Here is a 22,295-nt window from a genome sequence, read left to right on the forward strand (position 1 = left end):
TAAAACAGAAAAAAAACTGAATTCAGAAAAATTTAAACTGAAAAAAAATTTTTAACTTATTTTTTAACTAAGATTTTTTAACTTAACTTGGACACAATTAAAACAGATTTCATAGGGCCCTACAAATGAAAATATTATGCTTCTGAAGCTGTATTTTAATGTGTATAAATTAATGTATTTTAAAGTTTAGAATTTAAACAACATTGCATTGTGTAGACAACTGCTTTGTGTATAGGGCCCCATTCCTGTATTTTGCCTGGGGCCCCCAAATCACTAAAACGCCCCTGCTAATCATATCACTTTCGTCGTACAGAAAGAGTGCCAGTTTTACTTTTAAATTGCATATGAAACATGCAATTTAAAAGTAATGGTCATTATAACGAAGTTCAAACGACATAAATCAAAGCGCGATTTTGCAAGAATTGTAATCAGGCGCTAAAAATAAGACCCATTTAAAAAGTTCGTTGAGACAATTGGTCAACCTAATCGGGTCCTAAGCGGACCTGATTTCTCATGACACCGGTGTGATTGTATTAAATATAGAAAATATTATTCGGCTAACTTTTTTTTTTCTTTTAGAAGCTGCATTCAAAATCCACTTGGCTCAAAATTCTGAGATGGCACAGGCCCCCTCACTTTGAATGGGCGTGACGCCTCTGGTTGAAGGGTAAAAAAATGAAAATGTAGTAATTAATTAGTCACCCTCACTTTCAAAGTCTTTCATTTTCAAAACACAAATGAAGCTATTTTTTAATATTCTTTCATCATTTAGAGTAAATGGAAAACTCAAACGCGTTTAGCCTGACAGACGAGAACAAACCTCAGTGATGAATGTTTATACACGAATAAACAAATAAAATTCATACATTTACAAAAATTTATTAAACACATAAAAAAACATTTAAATGCAAAGTCGGCAACACCAAAAGCTCCAAAAGTATAAAAAAATGTATTATTAAAAAGCTATCGCGCAGCGTAGAGACATTTCGAGCACGCAGGCTCTTCATCCAGAACCAGAATCAGAATTGAACACATAGCCTATTTTAAACTTATTAATGATATTCAAATGTTTTCTGAAATATGGTCTGCTGGAGGAGTCTTGTGTGAGGTTTTGGAAAATGGTATGTTGTTTTTAAAGTTTTAAAGTATTGCATTTATAAGTATATATAGAAAACGTATAAATGTGAATATGTTTGAATGTATTATCATATGTGATTTTGTTAACGACTGTATGGTCGGATAAGAAATCTGGAAAAAAGTAAAAGTCTTAATAAAACTCGCACTAACCCTCTCTCTCTCTCTCTCTCTCCCCCCTCTCTCTCTCTCTCTCTCTCGCTCTCTCTCTCTCTCTCTCTCTCTCTCTCACTCACTCACTCTACATTAGGCCTATATTACTGATGCAGCCATGGAAAAATTAAATTAAAAAAATAAGTAAATTTACAAAAATGTTTGGTGCATTTTTTGTTTAATTAAAGTTTGTGTTTTTTTAAAATAACAAACAAGAGGCCATGGACAACAGCGAGTTGACAACATTTGATCAATTTAGTGTCTCAAATCAACACTTGACTTGCCCAAAGAGGGAGTGCAAGGTGTGTGTGTGTTTGAGGAGGGATCAAACAGACCAGGGACATGTGATAATACAGGTGTGAAGAAATACGATCTTAAAATGATGCAGTAACCACTCATAAAAAGTTATGAACTGCATTAGGTATCAAACCACACACTGCCATGTCAGTTTGTTAAGAGCATGGTCTTGCTTGTGTCATACGCAAGATTAGGCTTTCTTTTTGAGCCTGGTATCTGCTTCTAGTCTGAAACACAAAAAAAAAAAAAAAAATCTGTACCACAAGAAAAAAAAAAAGAAGAAGAAGAAGAAAAAAAGCAAACAATAAATATATAAATTATTTATATTTAAACAAAACCAAATTAATTCACCCAAACATTACCATTCTGTCATCATTTACTCACTCCCAAGTTGGTTCCAAACCCTGTATAAGTTTTTTTCTTTTGCTGAACACAAAATAAGATATTTTAAAGAATGTTGGTAATCCAACAGCTGCTGGTAGCCATTGACTTCCACCGTATGGGTGGGGGGGTCAATAGAAGTCAATTGCTACCAGCAACTGTTTGATAACAAACAAAATTTTTGGGGTGAACTAACCTTCAGAATTTCCACACTTAAAGAACAAAAATAAGTTGATTAAATGATGACAGTTTCATATTTGGGTGAATTATCCCATTACTAATAGAATAGAATAGAATAGAATAGAATAGAATAGAATAGAATAGAATAGAATAGAATAGAATAGTTTTATTGTCATTGTTTTTGAAGCAATGATAGACTGTTTAGTAGCTCACAAGGTCTGGTATAATAAAAAAAAGTACCGATACAAATAGAGATGTTAAACAAGAATATAGGTAATCCAGAAAGTAGTATATATTGATAGCATAAAATATCATACTATAAAATATATACAATAGTTTTTGTGACAGACAGTGTACTTAGTGCAAATAAACAAAAGTACTGCTGAAAACAATCTATATATATATATATATATATTCTATATATATATATCTATATATATATATATATATATATATATATATATATATATATATATATGTTTTTCAGCAGTACTTTGTTTTATATATATATATATATATATATATATATATATATATATATATATATATATATGTGTATAATTATTAAGGGATATAGAAATATATATATTTCTAAGGCGAGGTAGAAAATAGAATAGAGAGTTCTATTGTATTAGAGGGTCAAGTGTGGCAGAAAGTGTCTTTAGCCATTTCTTGAAGATGCTGCAATTAGATCAGGTTGGCAGGTCATTCCAACAGCAGGGAACAGTTAAGGTAAAAGTCTGTGAAAGTGATTTTGTGCCTCTCAAAATAGTCTATAGTGTATACTGAAATATAATGTGAAATTGTAATGCATTTGCAGATCTTATGCCGTAACCTAGTAGAAGACTAAGCTGTTAGTCTTAGTAAAATTAGTGTTTTAATTCATGTAGAACATGACCAAAAAATACCAAAACACATAATCTTGAAAAGCATCTTGGTGTTTAATTTGTACTATATAGCCTAAAGGTTTAATGAAGTGCAATGCAGCACCTTCACTGTTATCTATTTGGCATTTGTGCAGGTGGCCATTTTTAGATATTGTTTTTAGTATAGTAAATCACGATCGGTACTCACAAAATCAGTGCTCTTTTTTGTTTTACTTTATGTTCATCGTTGATGGGAAAAGACACAAATGTTTTGGCTCAAAGCATTCCTCAGTGTGCAAAGCAATTCAATCCCTCCACCCCCTTTTCAAATAAGTAATTATATTGACGTCATCATTCATAAGCCACTGTTCAATTACTAAAATCATTAAAATTGTTTCCATTTAAATATTAGACAATTTCATCTTATATTTATCACTATTATACAGTCTTGTAATTTAAAAAACAATCAACCATTAGTATCTACTCCACCAACTGACTTTAAAAAGTATAACAATGGAAAATTCAATGATTTAAAACATCAGAAATACATTGTCATAAACAATCATTGTTTTTAGTAGATACTCAAGATTTATTGTACAATATATTATTGATGAATTCGACCAATTATAATTCATTAAAGGAAGACAGAAAGTTCTAATTCCTCGTTCATGCCATTTGGGGTCAGTGATCTAAGTTTATGAATCCAAAATTCTTCTTGTTTCAATAGTTCTTTATTTATGTTATCTGCTCAACTTGACCCCAAAACTTCCTTGATTCCTAACATTCCAGTTGCTTGATGTCTTGTCCCAATTCGACAGTGTCATGTGTTCAGTTAAATTTACTTGCAATGATTTTGTTAATGCTTATCTGTTCTTGTCAGTCACTGACAATTTCTTTCTCAGTTTTACAGTGTCATTATTGATTGTAATCAGCACAGAACAATTGTCTAAAAGAGCAAACACGGGTGATCGCGTCTTCATAAAGATGTCTTATCACCCGTGCGTTTTTGGATGTGGTCGCTATCTGGCGCCTCAAGGATGGTCACGATCGCTGTCCTCACATGTCTGGGCATCAAGCACGCTGAGCAGGCGTTGAGTCAGAGGTGATTTGAGGCTGCCACCCCTCAAGCAATACGCAACCTCGGTAACCGGGGCGATGCTGCTTCCGGTGGAGTCAGAGGTGATTTGAGGATCATTGTGGCGGCTTCCTCAGATCGAGGTTGTCACCCCTCAAGCACTCCGCAGCCGGTAGGGCAGCCAGAGGAGTGGTCTGACCCCTCTACAGAGTGGAGAGAGTTTCTCAGCACCCCCTTCCGGTGCCATTCTTCCCGGAAGTGTATGAGGAACTCACAAGATTGTGGAAGGCACTTTTTATTGCCCGAAACAAGTCTTGTGGCTCCTCCGCTCTCACCAACCCTCGACGGTGGAGCTGTGTGGGGGTACCAGGCATTCCCTAATTGGAATGCACGGTGGCCATGCAATTGTGTCCTTCGGCCACTTAGCTTTGAGTAACGAAGGTGACTGCGCAGTTCCTGGGCCGTGCGATGTCCACATTGGTGGTCCAGGAGCGCCATCTCTGACTGTGTCTGGTCGACATGAGAGAGCAGGATAAGATACAGTTCTTGAATGCTCCCGTGTCCCAGACCGGCCTCTTCGGCGATGCTGTCGAGAGCTTCACCCAGCAGTTCTCAGGCACACAGAAGCAGACTGAGGCAATTAGGCACATCCTGCGCCAGAGGAAACCTGTTGTTTCCGTTCCGGCTGCAGCCCCTCAGCCTGCTCGCACCGAAGGGCCCCCCCCCAACCCCCCCCCCCCCCGCGAACGCCCCCACTCCCGCGTAGCAACACAGCAGCCTTCAACCAAGCAGCATCATGGAGCCGGTCACAGGCAGGACGCCCAGGCTGTCCAGGACCCCGCCGAGCCTGGTGGCAAGCCCTAGTGCAAGAGACCCTGAGACGGGCAACCCAGAGATGGACGAGTCTGCTCATCGGGAGATGGTGACTGCACCATTCCCTCCCCCGGAGGAGGGCCGGGTGGAGAATCCTTTGTTTCATTTTGTTTTTGTTCCACCGCTGGCCCAGCAGCCAGCTGTACCCAAAACTTCAATAAAAGAGCAGTTTTCTCAGTCTCTGGGTCTCAAGGGGAGTATACTTTCTAACAGAGCACCACAAGCACACCCCACTCCTCCTCTCTCGCCAGCGGGTGGGTTGCCCAAGAGTGCCCCTCCTGCCCATTCGTGGAACCAGGTACGGGCTATAGCATTCAAGTCCCCGCTTCAGGTCGTCACACACGGGCTGTCACAAGCCCCAAGCCGGGAGCCTGCCTCTTCTCCCACACATAGGGGAATCAGGTGAGTGTTACACTCCACACCCAGACTCCGCCCTCTGCCATCACAGGCCAGGCCATCACAGGCCCTGGGTCAAGTCCCTGTGTTCCACCACGCTGCCCCCACCATGAGGTACATCAGTGGATCCTGTTGGTTCCTCTGGTACTGTCTCTCTGAGCCTGGTTAGCACTCCCCAGTCCGTCTCGGTGGCTCCAGCGGACCATCAGACTCGGCTACGCGATTCAGTTCGCCCGGCGTCCCCCCAGGTTAAGAGGCATCTGATTATGCCCCTGTCTTGCAAGAGGAGATCGCAGTCCTGCTGGCGAAGGATGCGATAGAGCCAGTCCCTCCAGCTGATATGAGGTCAGGGTTTTACAGCCTTTACTTCATTGTGCCCAAGAAAAGCGGTGGGTTACGACCAATCTTGGATCTGTGAGTTTTGTACTGTTCACTTCACAAGCTGCTGTTCAAGATGTTGACGCAGATAGCACATTTTTGAATGCATTCGTCCCCAGGATTGGTTTGCAGCGATCGACATGAACGATGCATACTTTCATGTCTCGATCCTCTGGCGGCACAGGCCATTCCTGTGGTTCGTGTTAGAGGGCCAGGTATATCAGTACAAGGTCCTGCCCTTCGGGTTGTACCTGTTGCCTCATGTCTTCACCAAAGTCATAGAGGCAGCCCTTGTTCCACTCAGAGAACAGGGAGTGCGCATTCTCGATGACTGGCTCATACTCGCACAGTCTCGTGATCAGTTGTGTGCACACAGGGACCTGGTGCTCAGCCACCTCAGCCCGTTGGGTCTTCGGGTCAACTGGGAAAAGAGCAAACTCGTGCCAGTGCACAGGATCTCTTTTCTCGGCATGGAGTTGGATTCGGTCAGTCAGACAGCACACCTCACCCAGGAACGTGCTCACTCGGTGCTGAACTGCCTCAAGACCTTATCAGGCAGGATGGCAGTCCCACTGAAATCCTTTCAGAGGCTCCTGGGGCAATATGGCAGCGTAGTCCTGCTCGGTCTGCGCCATATGAGACCGCTTCAGCACTGGCTTCATGGCCGAGTCCCGAGGTGGGCGTGGTGACACGGCACTCACTGGGTTCAGATCACACCGGCCTGCCGCAGAACTTTCAGCCCGTGGTCAGATCCCTCATTTCTTCGAGCCAGAGTGCCCTTGAAACAGGTATTCAGGCATGCTGTGGTTTTCACGGATGCCTCAGCCACTGGCTGGGGCACCACGTACAACAGGCATGCAGTGTCAGGGGTTTGGACAGGTCCCCAACTGCATTGGCATATCAATTGCCTTGGGTTGCTAGCAGTACGGCCTGCTCACACAGACACTGTGCAAGATCACCAATGAAAATTGGCTATTGGATTTTACATACCTGAGCCACTCCCCGTGCCTACGGGTATAAATAGGCGACAGGTGCATCCACTCATTCAGGTTTTTATGCTGAGGAGCCGAGAACGTGTCCCGGCAACAGCGAATGGTTCAAAGGTTGTGGCATGGGGACATAAACATCTCCGTTCCCTCCATCAGGGAATGAGGGTTATGTACATAACCGAGACGTTCCCTATCTGTCAGTCACTATGAGTTATGTCGAACGACATATGGGGGTCCTATGGAAAACGCCACAACCTGAACACCATCATAACCCTGCGGCGCTACAATTGTCGACAAGCCGTGGCGTGTCACAAAGCTACGCTTAAGGTCATAACCTTCCCAAAGCCCTAGCGCAAATTCATTGACCTTGGTACCGAAGGGGACCAAAAGGGTGATTACATCACTGCTGGAGAAGGCCATGTTGCTGTTCTGTCCACAAAAAGTTTTTGGAAGGGATTTCAACCTTTAGTGAAGATTGCTTCGGATATTTCCTATTTGTTCTTTCAGCTTGGCAGAACGATGGGGAAGCGAGCCTTAAGGAAAAGGTCGGTACGGAGACCACATCCTACTCGTAGGGAGGTGACATGTGGAGATACTGATATTGACTGACCCAGGGAGCCGTACTACATATGGAATGGGTCTCTGAGGCAGGTCCTACCTTAGAGTAGGGATGGAACAGCTGCCAAAAGAGACTGACAGAGCGGGTCTGTCAAGGGACACAGGTTTACCAAGAGGGAAACCTTACCATGGAAAAATACACATATGGGATTACCCGTAGGGAATCAAGCCATATGGACACCTAGCCCAGTACAGGGGCTGACCGGGACTCCGGGCATGCTAACAAAAGTACTGGGCCTGGCGCCATACTGCTCCGCCAAGTCTGACCTCCAAGGGTGCTGGAGGATGCTCGACCAGGGTACGCCAACCGGGGAACTCTACTGGGAGGAGAAAGGCGCTCGCATCCCTGTGTTAGGGGGAATGGCGCAGCTAGCGTGACAAAAAGCCATAAATCTCATCAAATTACCAGTTGTCGCCCAGCCCGCAACTGCTTGCAGGTTCACCACCTGGTCTCAGAAGGGAGTGGTGGGAACCTTGGGCATGTATCCAGGCAGGGGTCTCAAGACAACGTGAGAGTAGGCCGGCCTTAACACAGGGCACTCTTCACTTACCAAAAAAGCTTGGAGATCCCCGGCCCTCTTGATGGAAGTGAACGTGACCAGGAGCGCTGTCTTGAGAGACAGGAACTGAGCTTGACTGAATCAGCGGCTCAAAGGGACCCCTCTGAAGTCCAGCCCAGCCAGAACAATAGAGAGGTCCCAGGAGGGTATCAGGGGTGTCCTAGGAGGATTTAACCTTCTGGCACCCCTCAGGAACCTAACGATCAAGTCATGCCTCCCCAGGGACCAGCCGTCCACTGAATTCGTGATGGGCTGCAATGGCAGCCACATACACTTTAAAGGTGGAGGTTGAAAGCCTACGCTCCAACCTTTCTTGCAGGAAAGAAAGCATGACTCTGACCGAGCATCTCCGGGGGTCTTATCGATGAGAAGAACACCAATTCGTTAACAGACTCCACTTCAAAGCATAGGTCTGCCTCGTGGAGGGGGCCCTAGCCTGAGTGATAGTGTCTACCACTGCCGGTGGCAGATCACTTAGGTCTGCTGCGTCCCGTCCAGAAGCCACACATGGAGGTTCCAAAGATCTGGACGCCGGTGCCATATGGTGGCCAGCCCCTGAGAGAAGAGGTCCCTCCTCAGGGGGATGCACCAGGGAGGGGCTGTCACGAGGAGCATGACCGGGTGGGTCAGTTAGGGGCAACCAAAAGGACCTGTTCCTCGTTTTCCCTGACCTTGCACAGTGTCTGTGCAAGCAGCTCACTGGGGGAAATGCATACTTGCGTAGAGCCCAAGGCCAGCTGTGTGCCAGTGCATCCGTGCCCAGGGGGAGGACTTGTGGGAAGCAAACAGGTCTACCTGGGCTTCCCCGAATCGTCTCCAGATCAGCTGGACCATCTGGGGATGGAGTCGCCATTCCCCGGGGAAAGTGAGCTGTCGTGAGACCACGTCGGCTGCACGATTGAGCTCCTCCGGGATGTGGACAGCGCGCAGTTACTTGCTCTTTTAGCCGATGCGCCCAGGGGACTCCCCGCTGCAGGGATACCGCTGTACTGCGCCGTCACACCGACCAGGAACAGTTCCACGAGATGAAATGGCTTTGTAGCAAATAATGACATGGACTACTCAGCTCCAAAGCAAAAATCTGAATGAGTGGATGCACCTGTCGCCTATTTATACCCGTAGGCACGGGGAGTGGCTCAGGTATGTAAAATCCACTATCCAATTTTCATTGGCGTTTTCTCTTAACCCTCTGGAGTCGATTAACGCGTATACACGTTTTGTTTTTTTTTTCACCTGATAACCCCGAAAAGAACTTAAATTACACTTTCAGTTTTGATCGTACAGATAAGAGCAATACATCAATCGAATCTGTAAAGGGTCTACTTTTTTTTGTATACAGACATAATAACAACAAAAACTTTGTGCACTTATAAAATAAAGATAACAAACAAGGAGTGCTGTCTGCAGCCTTTGTCTGCGCTGATCTTCAGTTACAAATGCGTCATTTAAATGAACTGTAACTCAGTGAATACTCAACGAAGAGACATGAGAGAGATATCTATAGAAAGCCTGACATGTCTACTTTTAAACTAAACAAGTGCTGCTGAAAACAAATATTCTGTGATAAAGTAATCCATATGAAAACAACGCGATGTCCGTTTTCACGTCTCCCTTCATTATCTTCTAATGCGACCACGCCCCCCCGCCGCCGAGCGCGCTTTTGAGATTCAAACTGTTTCACTGAAGTGCGCGGCTTTTGAATACGCCCACACAACAGAAGACAACGCAGCGAGATTGTTCTTCAAGTTTTTTTATTTTACTGTTTGCTTCGCGATGAGAGGAATAAGACATAATTCACCCCAAAAAGATCTGATATGGTTGAGGATTTGAGATTAGGATTTCATCAGAAAAAAGAATGAAGCACTTTATTCAGCAGAGATCATAAACATGAGTAAGTCTCTTTTTATTTATTTATATACTTGTACTAGTTTTCACATAACGTGTAAACATTTTACTAGTTTTACTAGACTTTTTCCAAACTATAATTCCTGACTAAATGTATAATCAAGTGAAATATTATGAAGTTTCAATAACAATATACACTACTATACCATTCAAAAGCTTGATGTAAATAATATAAATGTAACAATAAATGTAAATGTAACAAATGTAACAATCATTGCTGTTCTTTCAATTTATCCCCCCTAAAAAACCTTTAAAAAATATTCTCAGCTCTTTTCAACATTAATAATAATAATAATAATATAATAATAATAATAATAATAATAATGATGATGATGGTAATAATAACAATAAATGTTTTTTGTAGAAAATAAGATTGTTAAAAGGATTTCTGAAGGATTCTGTGACTGGAGTAATGAATAAAAAAATTCAGTTTGAAAGTCAGCTTTGATTTTTCCTAATAAACTGTTTAACTGCACTCACAAGTGAATATTAAATTATGTTGTGGGATAATTAAATATATTCTAAATAAACTACAAATATAAAATTATATAGATTTATTTTTGTCCTCACATTCTTTCTTGTAACTCATCCCTCTCAGTGACACAGCTGACTGAATGGCTCATTATGCAGCTCATTATGCAGGCCTTTGTCTTCTCAGGTGTGAATTCATGATAGTTGACGCCTACTCGCATATGACTTTTACCAACAAAAAGTGTCTTAGAAAATTTAAATCAATATATTGTTTTCTGTAAGTGAGTAAACAAGATGATTTTCACATCATTTAGAAAAAAAGATTCTAGTCTAAATGCTCCAGTTCTCAAAAGTCCCGGGAACCCAATTTTCTGTATGTGTTTTATTGCCTTATTCAAGTGATTTAACATTTTTTAGTTTTTCACTAACCACGCATAACATTTTTTTTCTCAAAAACACAATCATGTACATACATGCTGCTCACATATTATTATAGCCTAGTTTGTGCTGATTACAGTGAGATTAGACTTTAGCCATTTAGATATTTATAAGAAACTGAAAAAAGCACAAATGTCAGGGCATGACAAAACTTCTCCAGGCCCCAAAAATACCCTTAGACTCCAGAGGGTTAAACTCAGAGATGATTGGCCTCCCAAGTGAGACCCCATATGTCGTTCGACATAACTCGTAGTGACCGACAGATAGGGAACTTTATTTCTCCATTCTGTCCACCTTTTCAACATTACTGTTTTATAAAAGAAAGATAATGAAAACAAATAATTTATATGATATTATGAAGTGATTCCTTTTAGAATTGTAAAAGCACAAATAGTCTATCTTGAGTCAGTATAGTTTGAATTGAACATACTTTTATGCTTCACACATTATTCTGTAAAATCACTTTTTTGTTTTGCTTTGTTTTTGTGAAATGCATTGCATAAATTATGCTTGTTCTACCATCATTTTAAAATAAAGTAACAAACATGAATCTTGTGGCTAAAGCATTCACAGTATTTTTTGTGTCTCAAAGATGATTTGAATATGATAGCTCAAACTGTTGTTCAGAAACTGTACTTCATGATCTGTGAGAGATGTGACTATCCTTTTAAATAATATTATCATAGGAGTTCAAGGCAAGTACACCAGGCTGCACCTGGGGTGTGGCTCAATTTTTGTTGCATTAGAAATCTTTCTTACTGGAGTAATATTTTATTAGTCTTTCTCTACTTTAACCCCAGAATGGGGTTTGTGTAGCCTACTCTGTCCACCAGGAATAAACCTTTCATAACTAATTTCTCTTCCCATTTCTAATGTTAGCTGATTTTGTAATCTTTTGTATTCTACATTCTTACACAATCCATTGTTTGAGCAGGGAACTAAGAATGGTAAAAAAGGGGGAAATTCTGTTAAATTAAAAAGAGGCAGAAAGTACAAAAAAAAAAAAAAAAAAAAAGACAACCAAAAAGAGGCAGAAATCACAAAAAAAAAAAAAAAAAAAAGAAAAAAACAAAGATAGGCAGAAAGTCCCTGCAATTTTATTGGTACACTAGTGTTTCTCCCTAAACGAACATTTCCATTCTTAAGACAGCAATTCGGAGAATGACAGGATATTTGTTACTTAATTTAATTTTTCAAAGTACAGTCAGTTTTCTTTGACATTTACATTTGGTAACACTTTATTTTAAGATGTCTTTATTACACGTTACATGTACTTACTATTATGATAACAATTAATTATGCATAATTACACGCAAGTAAACCTAAGCCAAACCCTAATCCTAACCATATAGTAAGTACACGTAGTTAATTAATATTATTCAGTACTTAAATGTATAATTACACTGTAACCTTACATTTTAGCTACTGTACATTTATTTATCGAATTAAATTATAACTTTAGAATGTTAAAATGCCACATGCATAAAAGTTTGAATATTTCCAAAAAACAACTATTATAAACTATTCAAATGACTGTTGACCAGAATTAAGAATTCATTATAATAATTACACTCTTGAAACGTTGTTTGCAGTGGTCACGAAAACCATTGTATATTGTAGTCTATTATTCTAATAATAAAAGTAGTAATAATACAAATGTTATTAAACTGAATGTAAACTAATTCACGGCCTCAAAGGTTCCTGTTTGTGTCCCACAGGTGTTCTGCTGTATGATACTTTAGGATGGGAAGTGAGAATGCCAAAACTAATTCACGGCCTCAAAGGTTCCTGTTTGGTCATACCATGTTCTTTCAGCTACACATCATACCCACCTAAAGACCCACGTAGAATTGTGTGGTATCAGTACGTCTCTAAAGGTTATCCTTTAGTTTATGATCCATGGTATCCAAATGATGTCATTGAGAAATTTAAAGGAAATACTTATTTATATGGAAACTCGAGTTGGGATTGCAGTCTGCTGATCAAAAACCTGGAACCGTCCCACCGCGGAGAGAAAATATATGCATGGATTGATCCTGAAAATGTTGAAAAGACCACCTAAGCATTCTATGATGTCACCTCTCAATTCTAGTTGGTGGTACGTAAATACTTTGTTCTTCAAATTTGCTTAACTTATCTAGTAATGAGAGTGTGTTGCCTAATTGTGACATTTCTGCTATTTGTAGCAAGTCCACAGTTACCCAGTATCAGTTTTTATGGAGGTGAAAGGACGGGTGAGAGACTACCACAGTAATATGTTCAGCTTTCCACACGTGTCTATACAGCAAACCAGACATCATTCTGAACAGTATATAGCAGGATTTTTATAGCAGGAGCATTTTAAAGATGGCCTGTGGAAAATCACTCTGGCATGCACAGGTATCATAAAAAACAGAAAAGCATAACCATTGAGTGTTCTGTAACATATCATGGTGGCATAACAGTGACAGCTACAAAAGACGTAAATGCACAGTGTAAGTGATTTATGCATAAATGTGGATTTTTGAAGTCATGGGCCTTTTGGATCATTATGAGAATTTCAATTGTGCACTAATAACATTGCCTACTCATTTAAGCCCGTGTCTATAAAGATGCAGACTCACACTGGATTGGACTGAATACTATTGGGGATGTATGTTACATAGCTCCATCACTTGTGTTCCTCCTTGCTTGCATAATTGCTGCATTCATCATACACAAGAAACCACACCGATAACTGTTTGTGTATATGTTACTTTAGGCTAACATTATTTCTTCATAAATGGAAATTTTAGAATTAAGTATTTCTCTTTAATAATAGTTTTTAGATATCTCACATTGTTGTTATTGATTGTAGACAGCCTATTAATGATATGCAAGATTCATTAGCACCATTTGAACAGAGGTATGTATGACATTCATTTCTTTTTACATTAATTTACTTGAAAACCCATAGATCACATACAGTGGAGATAAAAATTAGAGAACAACCTACAATTTCCTAAATTTCAAGGTCACTGCTTAGTCATATTTGAAGTTATCCTAACAGGAGTAGAAGGGCAGTTGTTGAAGCATATTTTATAAATTAATTGTATTCTGAAGCACAGTATAGAAAACTTAAATGAGATATTTGAAACTGCAACTGGGATAGCTTGCCAGTTTAGTGCTGAACAGGGTATGGATCTGTCTCGGACTGAAAGCACTCTCTGCAGTAACCAAGCTTCTCATCAGCAGAAAAAAATTTAAAAGGCTAGACTCACCTTTGCTGCGGAGCATGTTGTGTGGAGAGAGGAAAACTGGTCCAAAGCTTAGTAATGAGAGCAAGTTTATTTATTTGGGTCTGATGGAAACATTTTGTTTGGCATCAAACTGGGGTAAGACTGAATCCTAAGTGCTCAAAGAAGTCAGTGAAAGGTGGAGGAGGAAGTTTCAAAGTTTGGGGGGATGCTTTCTGCAGCAGGAGATGGGCCTTTTATACAGCTACATAGCAGCGTGAAAATACAGATATAAAAAAATATTAATTCTTTAACATAACAGTTGCCATAATGAATACAGATATTTATGTGATTTTTTTACTTATATTTCACCATGCACTGCAGTGAGCCAAAGTCCTACTCAGTGAGTATACCATTATTAAACAGTCAAAAACATATTCTGATTCTATGATTTCAAATGCTGTCATGAAATATGTTATCGGCTGACATTTGTATCCTTGTTTTTTCCTAAAATATATTAAGGGTCATGATTCTGATGCTGAATACACCAACATGGATGAACTAAAAAAGTATTAATTAAATGCTCAATAAAAACACACACAACATATTAAACTTCAAGAAAAATCCTTCATGTTTTTCTAACTAAAATACTTTGCAATTAATATTTCTTTTACATCAATTTATTTTACAACCAACATTCATGTAACAATTATGTTGTTGACTCTCATCTACACTTCAAATGATATTTCTTTTCCAGCATTCACTGCTGTTTGTCTACGTTTTCCAGCATATTTCTGTGAGAACATACTAACCATAAATATAACAGTAAAAAAAACAGATCAGAAAGTTCCATCCATTCTTTCAACTTGATTTATTTGCATAAATTATCAGTGGGTGGGACATTCTCATTTTAAACTAATGCATTTGATTAGACAAAAATCTGTAGTGCATGATAAGTCATATTATACTATATTACATTGTTATACTTGCTGTATATCATCCATAGAAGACCGAAGTGCATGATAGGTGTCAAGATGTGGAAGCTCCTGACACCAAGACAAATTCCTTGTGTATGTAAACACACTCTTACAGCTCTTTCTGATTCTGATTCTTATGTCAGTATCATTTCATAGCTGCTAACTTTCCGTTGCAGTCAGAGAAAGTCCAGATCCAACACTGTGTGTTTGCACAAAAAGTTTAGGAGAATGAATTTGCCATAAAGAGAAGAAACACCACATGCATGTTGCATTGCCCACATTTCCCAACAGATCATCAAAATACAGTTTTCTTCCCCAAAATTAATATATTGTTTTTTAATTGACTTTGATTCTATGCAAGTGCATTTATAAATATGAGCAGTTTGTCAATATAGAGAAAGACTGAGTGCTATGGAGGGGAACCAGTTAATGCCTTTACTGTATATACAAGAGGCCAAAGGTCTTTATGTATCAGATGTTCAGAAGTTCAGTTACAGTGATTAATTAATACTGTAAGTCTGTAGATGTAGAATATGGTAAAGTTGCAAACAGTAAACTATTGCTATATACATTAATACATTAATGTTTCACAGTTCTTACAGAATCAGTGACAGTATTAACAGTATATTGCTACTAAATTCAGCAAATTTGTGATTGTAATTAAACCAAATGTTTTTTTAAATAATAATTTTTTTATAACATTGATTGTGAAAGGAAATTAATCAGGCATAACAACAAGTTCAGATTTAATGAATAGCTGTGTTACACAAACAGTAATTTTATAGTACACATAATTAGCACTAGTGTATTAGTGTATTATAACGGTCTTTAAAACAGAATTTTATCAGACTTTTTTGTCAGTCACAAATGGTGGTGTTCTTGTCATGAAATACTATATTTGACTGAGTAGTCACAAACAAGTGTGTTGGTGTGATGAGTTTGGAAGCTTTTTAAAACCAAGGAAATATTTTTCATCCTGAGGGTGGAACTCACATCAAAATACAACACATACACACACACACACACACACACACACACACACACACACACACATACATATACATATATATAGGATTAAAAGCTAAATGATATATATATATATATATATATATATATAATATGTAAATGTTAATGTAAAAAGAAGTGAATGTCATATAAAAATGTCCAAAGTTTATAATTGTTATCGACAGTTTTTACTGCGATTTCAGTATATCGATTATCACTCAGCCCCTAGTCCGATTAGACCAAACTTGGAGGAAAACTTCATCCACCATTGGATGCCTTCATTGAGGCAGTTGGGTGGACCATAAAAGAGCATCACTTTCCATTTCTTGTTGTATTCATTACTCTAATGAAATGCATATTCAATGTTGAAATTATGTCAGGAAACGAGGCTTTATCCTAACCTTGTATGCCATCGTTAAAGGCCTGTCTTGTAATATGTATAGCTTCTGTCATGAGGATTTTTTTTTTCAGCAATTTTAACACCTCAGCCTCAGATGAAAAAAATAAATAAATAAAAAAAAACCCTTCTCTATTCTCTGTTACTCTGTCTATAGGTCACACTTCTTAATATCTTTTCACACTTTTTTTGTCTTTTACTTAGTTTCTCACATTTTGCAGTAGATGTTTCATCCAGTTGACTTATTTGCAAGTGAGACTGCCAAGAAGGTATGAATAAAAAGGATAAGAATATATTACACTTGATGTAACATTTTAAAGTGATTTTTGGATAACATAGGCTAAAACAAAAGACTTACGATTTCAATTTCCATAAGTTTTAGCATCCTTTTTTCTGGATTTGTTGGTCAAAACTCCATTGATAGTATTCAAACATTTAAAAGAACCATTTAGGATGTGCACCAGTCTCTTGAGTGACATTTCTGTTTATTTGGAAACTGAATGTTTACATGTAACACAACAGTTGTTTTTGATTTCACCCTCAGGGCAAACCTGGGAACATGATGGGACCTCTGCTCATCTGCTTTTACAAGGTATAGCAAGGTATAGCATATGCTCACTTTCCTCACTCATATAATAAATGCAGCTGATAAGGGTATACAGTATGAAAAAAAATGTCACTGTAAAATATTTTTAAACATTTTCTAACCTCAGAGGTCAGGTATTTCAGCACCTTTATTTCTGAAGATTTCTGTTGTCTTTTCTTGTGCTTCTTCTTTTCATTTTACTGCGTTGCACAACAGACTAGCTGTCTGTGGCTAAATTTAAGGCCATGCATTTTTAGAGCCTTGCTACAGTTGGTTGGTAAAACGGTTCCGTATTTATGTGAGATCAGCCAAGGAATTCTTAGCCAACATAATTTCAATTTTACATAATAACACTGTACACTCTTAAGAAAAATGGTTCTAAACAGTACCAGAAAAGGGTTCTTCAGATTGTAACAATAACAGAACCCTTTTTGGTGCTAAATAGAACCCTTTTTATAGGGTTCCATAAAGAACAATGCTTTGAAAGTCCTATATAGAACCTTAATGGTGCAATAAATAACCTTTTTAATGATAGTTTTCAAATTCTGTAGTGAATATAGCTTAGAAAGCGAGCAAATAGCGCTTCCAAATAATCACTTAAAAGCTGTCGCACTTCAATATATCTCACAATGTACCTTATAATAAATGAAGCTCTTTAAACTGCACATCTTATTTCCATCGTGTCTATGTGAGGCATTTGGTATTGAGTGAATTTTCGTTATCTATAAAAGCTCATTGTGGTTTCTCGGTTTGACCGATTTGAGCATCCATAAACAAAGCAAAATATAGCCATTTTGAGTTTCTACTATCACTTCCTGCCCTCCAGCTGCATTTCGCGCCACAGCAATGATGTCATGTGTCATGTGTGTTTTTGTGTGCATGCTCTAGTTTTTTAAATGATAAAACTAAAAGTTTCTATTTACAACGTGTTTTTGTAGCATTGAGTATTGTAGCCAATCACAGGCATATCTGTTGAAAACACTGGCCAATCAGAGCTGTTTACTGTAGTATATTTAGAATCTGAACTCATTTTTGTTTTTGCAAGTTTACGGAGTTATACACGCTCACAGATCTTCCTATTATAACGCATACAAAAAGAAAGCATACACTGTGTAAATAAGATATTTATTGTGTTAGTTATTGATGATATCAGGAGTTTTGATGTGAGTGAGGCTCAGCCATTTGGACTGTAAGGGAAACGCCTGCTTGGTTTCTCTACATACTTAATTCACAGTTTGAAGAAAAGTTTTGTTTGTCTAGGGGCCAAACGTCCACGTATACTGTTTCAGGAATGACAATTGCGAGTGTAAAAAATATTGCGAGTGAATCTGCTTAATTGTGCCATGAATCATTGCTATGATTGACAGTGATAACTAGCAATGGACGTAATGGAACATCTGACAAGCTGATGTCAAAAATAGAGCTGTGCATTAAGGGATATCACCTTTTTCACCCATGATGAGTTTGTATCCATGGATGTTTCTAATCTATTCATTCATAGCCTATAATAATTACAGATAGAGACATGGTGCATTTATGTCATTGTAAAGTGTTTAAAGTGGGCCTCACCCTATGTATGTATGAAGCGATATGATACAACAGGTCCACCTTCAAAAACCTAGCAAAACGCACACAAAAACAACACATAATTTAAAGTAGGTTTGCATGGAAAACATCTGCCAGTCAAATCACTTTATAGCAGATAATGCATTTCTACGAAGTACTTTTGTTATAGAAAGCAGAAAATATATTGTTTGAAAACAATAAAGAAAATATATTTTTTTGTAAGTTTCATTAATCTACCACACAGCTTGAAAGAACAACGCTTTGGGATGGGAAGTGAGAATGCCAAAGGTGTTCTGCTGTATGACGCTTTGGGATGGGAAGTGAGAATGCCAAAGGAAATTCATGGCCTCAAAGGTTCTTGTCTGGTAATACCATGTTCTTTCAGCTACACATCATACCCACCCAAAGACCAACGTAGAGTTGTGGGGTACCAGTGGGTCTCTTATGGTTATCCATTAGTTTACGAGTCCTTTGCATGCAAACAATGTCATTGAAAAATTCAAAGGCAGAACTGATTTATATAGAAAATCAGGTAATTGCAGTCTGCTGATTACCGGACTGGAACAGTCCCACCATGGAGAGAAAATTTATGCATGGATTGACCCTGAAAATGTTGGATGGCGCACCTACGCATTTTATGATGTCACCTCTACTGTCCTTGTTTATGGTATGTAAATATTCTTGGAATACTTACACAGTAAAATCTGTGACTGTAGAGAAATATTGTGTGGTCAGTAACAATGGGCATAAGAAAATGCTTCTTCCAAGTTTACATCTTTTCAAAACATCAAACATTAAATTAATTTAAAATTTAAAGTAAAATATTGCTCAAAATGAAGACAAAGAGTCTTGGATACTTTCTGGCAGTACAGCTTTGTAAAATGTGTTCATATGTTGATTAATAGGAACTTCATACATCACGAAAAATGACCTCAAGACTAGATGGTAAAAAAAGAAGAAGAAAAAAAGTGTCTAAGAAAAGGGAAGATAGGTCTGAGAAAATGTCTAGCCAAGTGTTTTTTTTTTTTTTTCTCTCTCTCTCTAGCACAGCGGTTCTCAATTCCAGTCCTCACGCCCCCCCTGCTTTGCACATTTTGTATGTTTCTCTTATGGCTTCAGGCGTTTGTTCTTTTCGAATGTAAGTGCCCTGCTAAGTGGACATCACAAGATATTCTGCCATCATCCAGTTCGAAGCCAACGTATATGTTCCATTCAAAGTGCATTGAAGTGTGCGAGAAGTGAATTTAAATTTTTAAATTTATTTACCGAGGTATATGACACTTGTCCGTGTGTGAAGACGTTGCACAGCGCAAATCCATGAATGAATGTTCCGAAGTGAAGTTTTCCACCTGCTCTGGCAATGAATGCTGTGTAGGGACCATGTCAATGGGAACACAGTTCATGCATGGAGCGCACTTCTAACGAGCTGATTATCTGAATTAGGTGTGTTAACAAAGAAGAGAGACATACAAAATATGCAGAACTAGGGGGCGCGAGGACTGGAATTGAGAACCGCTGCTCTAGCAGATGCCGATCAGTCTTGTATCTTATGCAGTGAAATTCAGATATTTGTGAGTGTCCAAATATTGTTGGGGCCACTTTTTAAAAATGATATAATGTAGGCCTACCAATGTTTCTGTAAATTATAGCAAGATCACAGCAGCCCAGCATCAGTATGTATGGAGGTGAGAAAATGGGTGACGCCATCACAGTAGAATGTTCAACTTTCCACACGTGTCCATACAGCAAACCAACCATCACTCTGAATGGTATAGAAGGATCTGACGAAATAAAGGATGAGTCTGTTAAAGACGGCCTGTTGAAAATCACTCTGACACGCACAGGTGTCGTAAGGGCAGAAAGCTTGACTATTAAATTTCAGGTGTTCATCTGTGCTAATTAAAAAAACAACATCCACAGAAGTCAAAACTACAAAAAGATATCAAACAAAAATAAGGTGTTCATCATGTTATGTTAGTTATAAATTCACTTTAAATGCAACAGCTGGACCTATTACAAGATTTCAGTTCAATTCCAGGTGTTCATCATAAAATAACAATTGAGCCTGAACTGGCAGATGTCACTGAGGGTGTCGCAAAGAGCTTCACTTGTAACGTCTACCATTCCTGCCAGAACGAGAATCCAACCATCACATGGAACTAAGGGAACATGCAGGTCACAAAGACCAGATCAGCTAAATAAAAAAAATCAGATCAGCTATTCCAAGATCTCATTTCAGGGTGCAAAATAAGATCATGGGAAGAAATTGATTTGCACTGCAAAATTTTCTGGAGGAGACATTTCAGCTTTTGTTGTTTTACGTGTACAACGTGAGTAATTTGTTAGCATCACTTATTATGTGTGTGATCTCTCTGTGTTTTCTAATTATACTGGCTTCCATATTTATTTTTATAAAGATATAAAGAACTAAATGTCACATTCTTCAGCTGGTGTGCCCTAGATGGCCACCAGAGGACACTGTCTTTTGTGTGAGCACATGGATTGTTGTGTGTTTGTTGGTGCCATGTGCTCTCCTGTCTATTGTCTGACCCCGCCCATCTTGTTACCTCATTTTTGTTTTAGTGGTTCCACCTGTGTCTCTCTCTCAGTTACACTCCTCGTTTGTCTCTCTATTTATTCTCCTTGTGTCTGCTGTCCTGTGTTGCATTGTTAATTCTTGATTGATGTACGAGTACCCATGGCTCTGCTCTGCTCTTGGCCTTGCCTTGCTGCTGGCCTGCCTGCCTGTTTTCCCCCCTAGGGGTAATTTTTGTTGGGTTTTATTTAGTTTTTATTATCAAAAAGGCCCATTCTTCCTACATTTGAGTCCTTGCTTCATTTCTTCATCCAACCCATGACACTGAAGAAATGTAAAAATCTGTCATTGTCTTATGTTCAAACCGTTCAGTATTTTAATATCTGCATGCTAAATTCTGCTTGATCTTCTTTCTTTTTTTTTTTTTTTTTTTTTTTTTTTTTTTTTTTTTGGGTATTCTGAATTGTGAGTTGAATTTGTCCAGAAAATTATGTGAAAACGGCAAGCTTGGCAAAATTGATTTTGTTGTCCATTAGCTTGACTGAGGTGAAATATGCTTTTTGAGATTGCAGTATTTTCCAATTCAAATAAATAGGAGTTGGTCTTGCTGGCCAGAAAAAGCTGCCTGGGGTCATTGCAAATATGGCCGCTGTGTGAACTGAATGGACTTTTAAGTCAATATGTTTGTAGCAGCTTACCTAAACGATAACACATCTGGTTTAATGGCACAGACATTTGAAGGAAACTCTTTCGCCCTTTTGAGCATTGATGCCTGTTAAGTGTGTTCACGTACTTGTGTAAAGTATGTTTTCTAAGGTTTAAATATGACTATTTTTAGGAAGCATGGTTTGTCGTTCCATTGCTTTGCAGATGACACTCAAATCTATCTGCCCTTAAAACAGAGTGGTATGGAAGCACTTATGACTTGCCTGTCTGATGTGAAAGCTTGGCTGTCTTGAAACTAAAACTGAAATAATTTTGTTTGGTCAGTCAGATTCTCTTAGTTCACCAATATTAAATCTTGGTGAATGATGCCTTGAAATTTGACAAACAGATAAATACAGTGGTCAAATCCTGCTTCTTTCAGCTTTGACTACTAGCGAAAATAAAACCTATTCTGTCTAGTAAAAATTTTGAAAAAGTAATTCATGCTTTTATTACATCTAGGCTGGACTACTGTAACTCGTTGTACTTTGGGGTTAGCCATTACACCGGTTTTACGTTCTCTGCATTGGTTGCCTGTCCGTTATCAAGTTAATTTTAAAATTCTTCTTTTAGTGTTTAAATCGTTAAATGGTTTGGCCACTCCTTATCTTTGAG

The 22,295-nt window shown here is 38.7% G+C and overlaps 1 protein-coding gene across 1 annotated transcript in view; it reads left to right on the top strand.

Annotated features, from left to right (window-relative positions):
- The window catches only part of LOC109099000, a 45,015-nt gene extending 30,531 nt beyond the window's left edge, over positions 1 to 14,484 (top strand). Inside the window, exons 9-10 of the mRNA XM_042754904.1 lie at positions 14,293 to 14,311; positions 14,431 to 14,484. Coding sequence (XP_042610838.1) covers positions 14,293 to 14,311; positions 14,431 to 14,484 — 73 coding nt within the window. The remainder of the gene's footprint in view (positions 1 to 14,292; positions 14,312 to 14,430) is intronic.
- Positions 14,485 to 22,295: the final 7,811 nt, after the last annotated feature.

Source organism: Cyprinus carpio, unplaced genomic scaffold (assembly GCF_018340385.1).
Source record: "Cyprinus carpio isolate SPL01 unplaced genomic scaffold, ASM1834038v1 S000006613, whole genome shotgun sequence".
NCBI classification, from domain to species: Eukaryota; Metazoa; Chordata; class Actinopteri; order Cypriniformes; family Cyprinidae; genus Cyprinus; species Cyprinus carpio.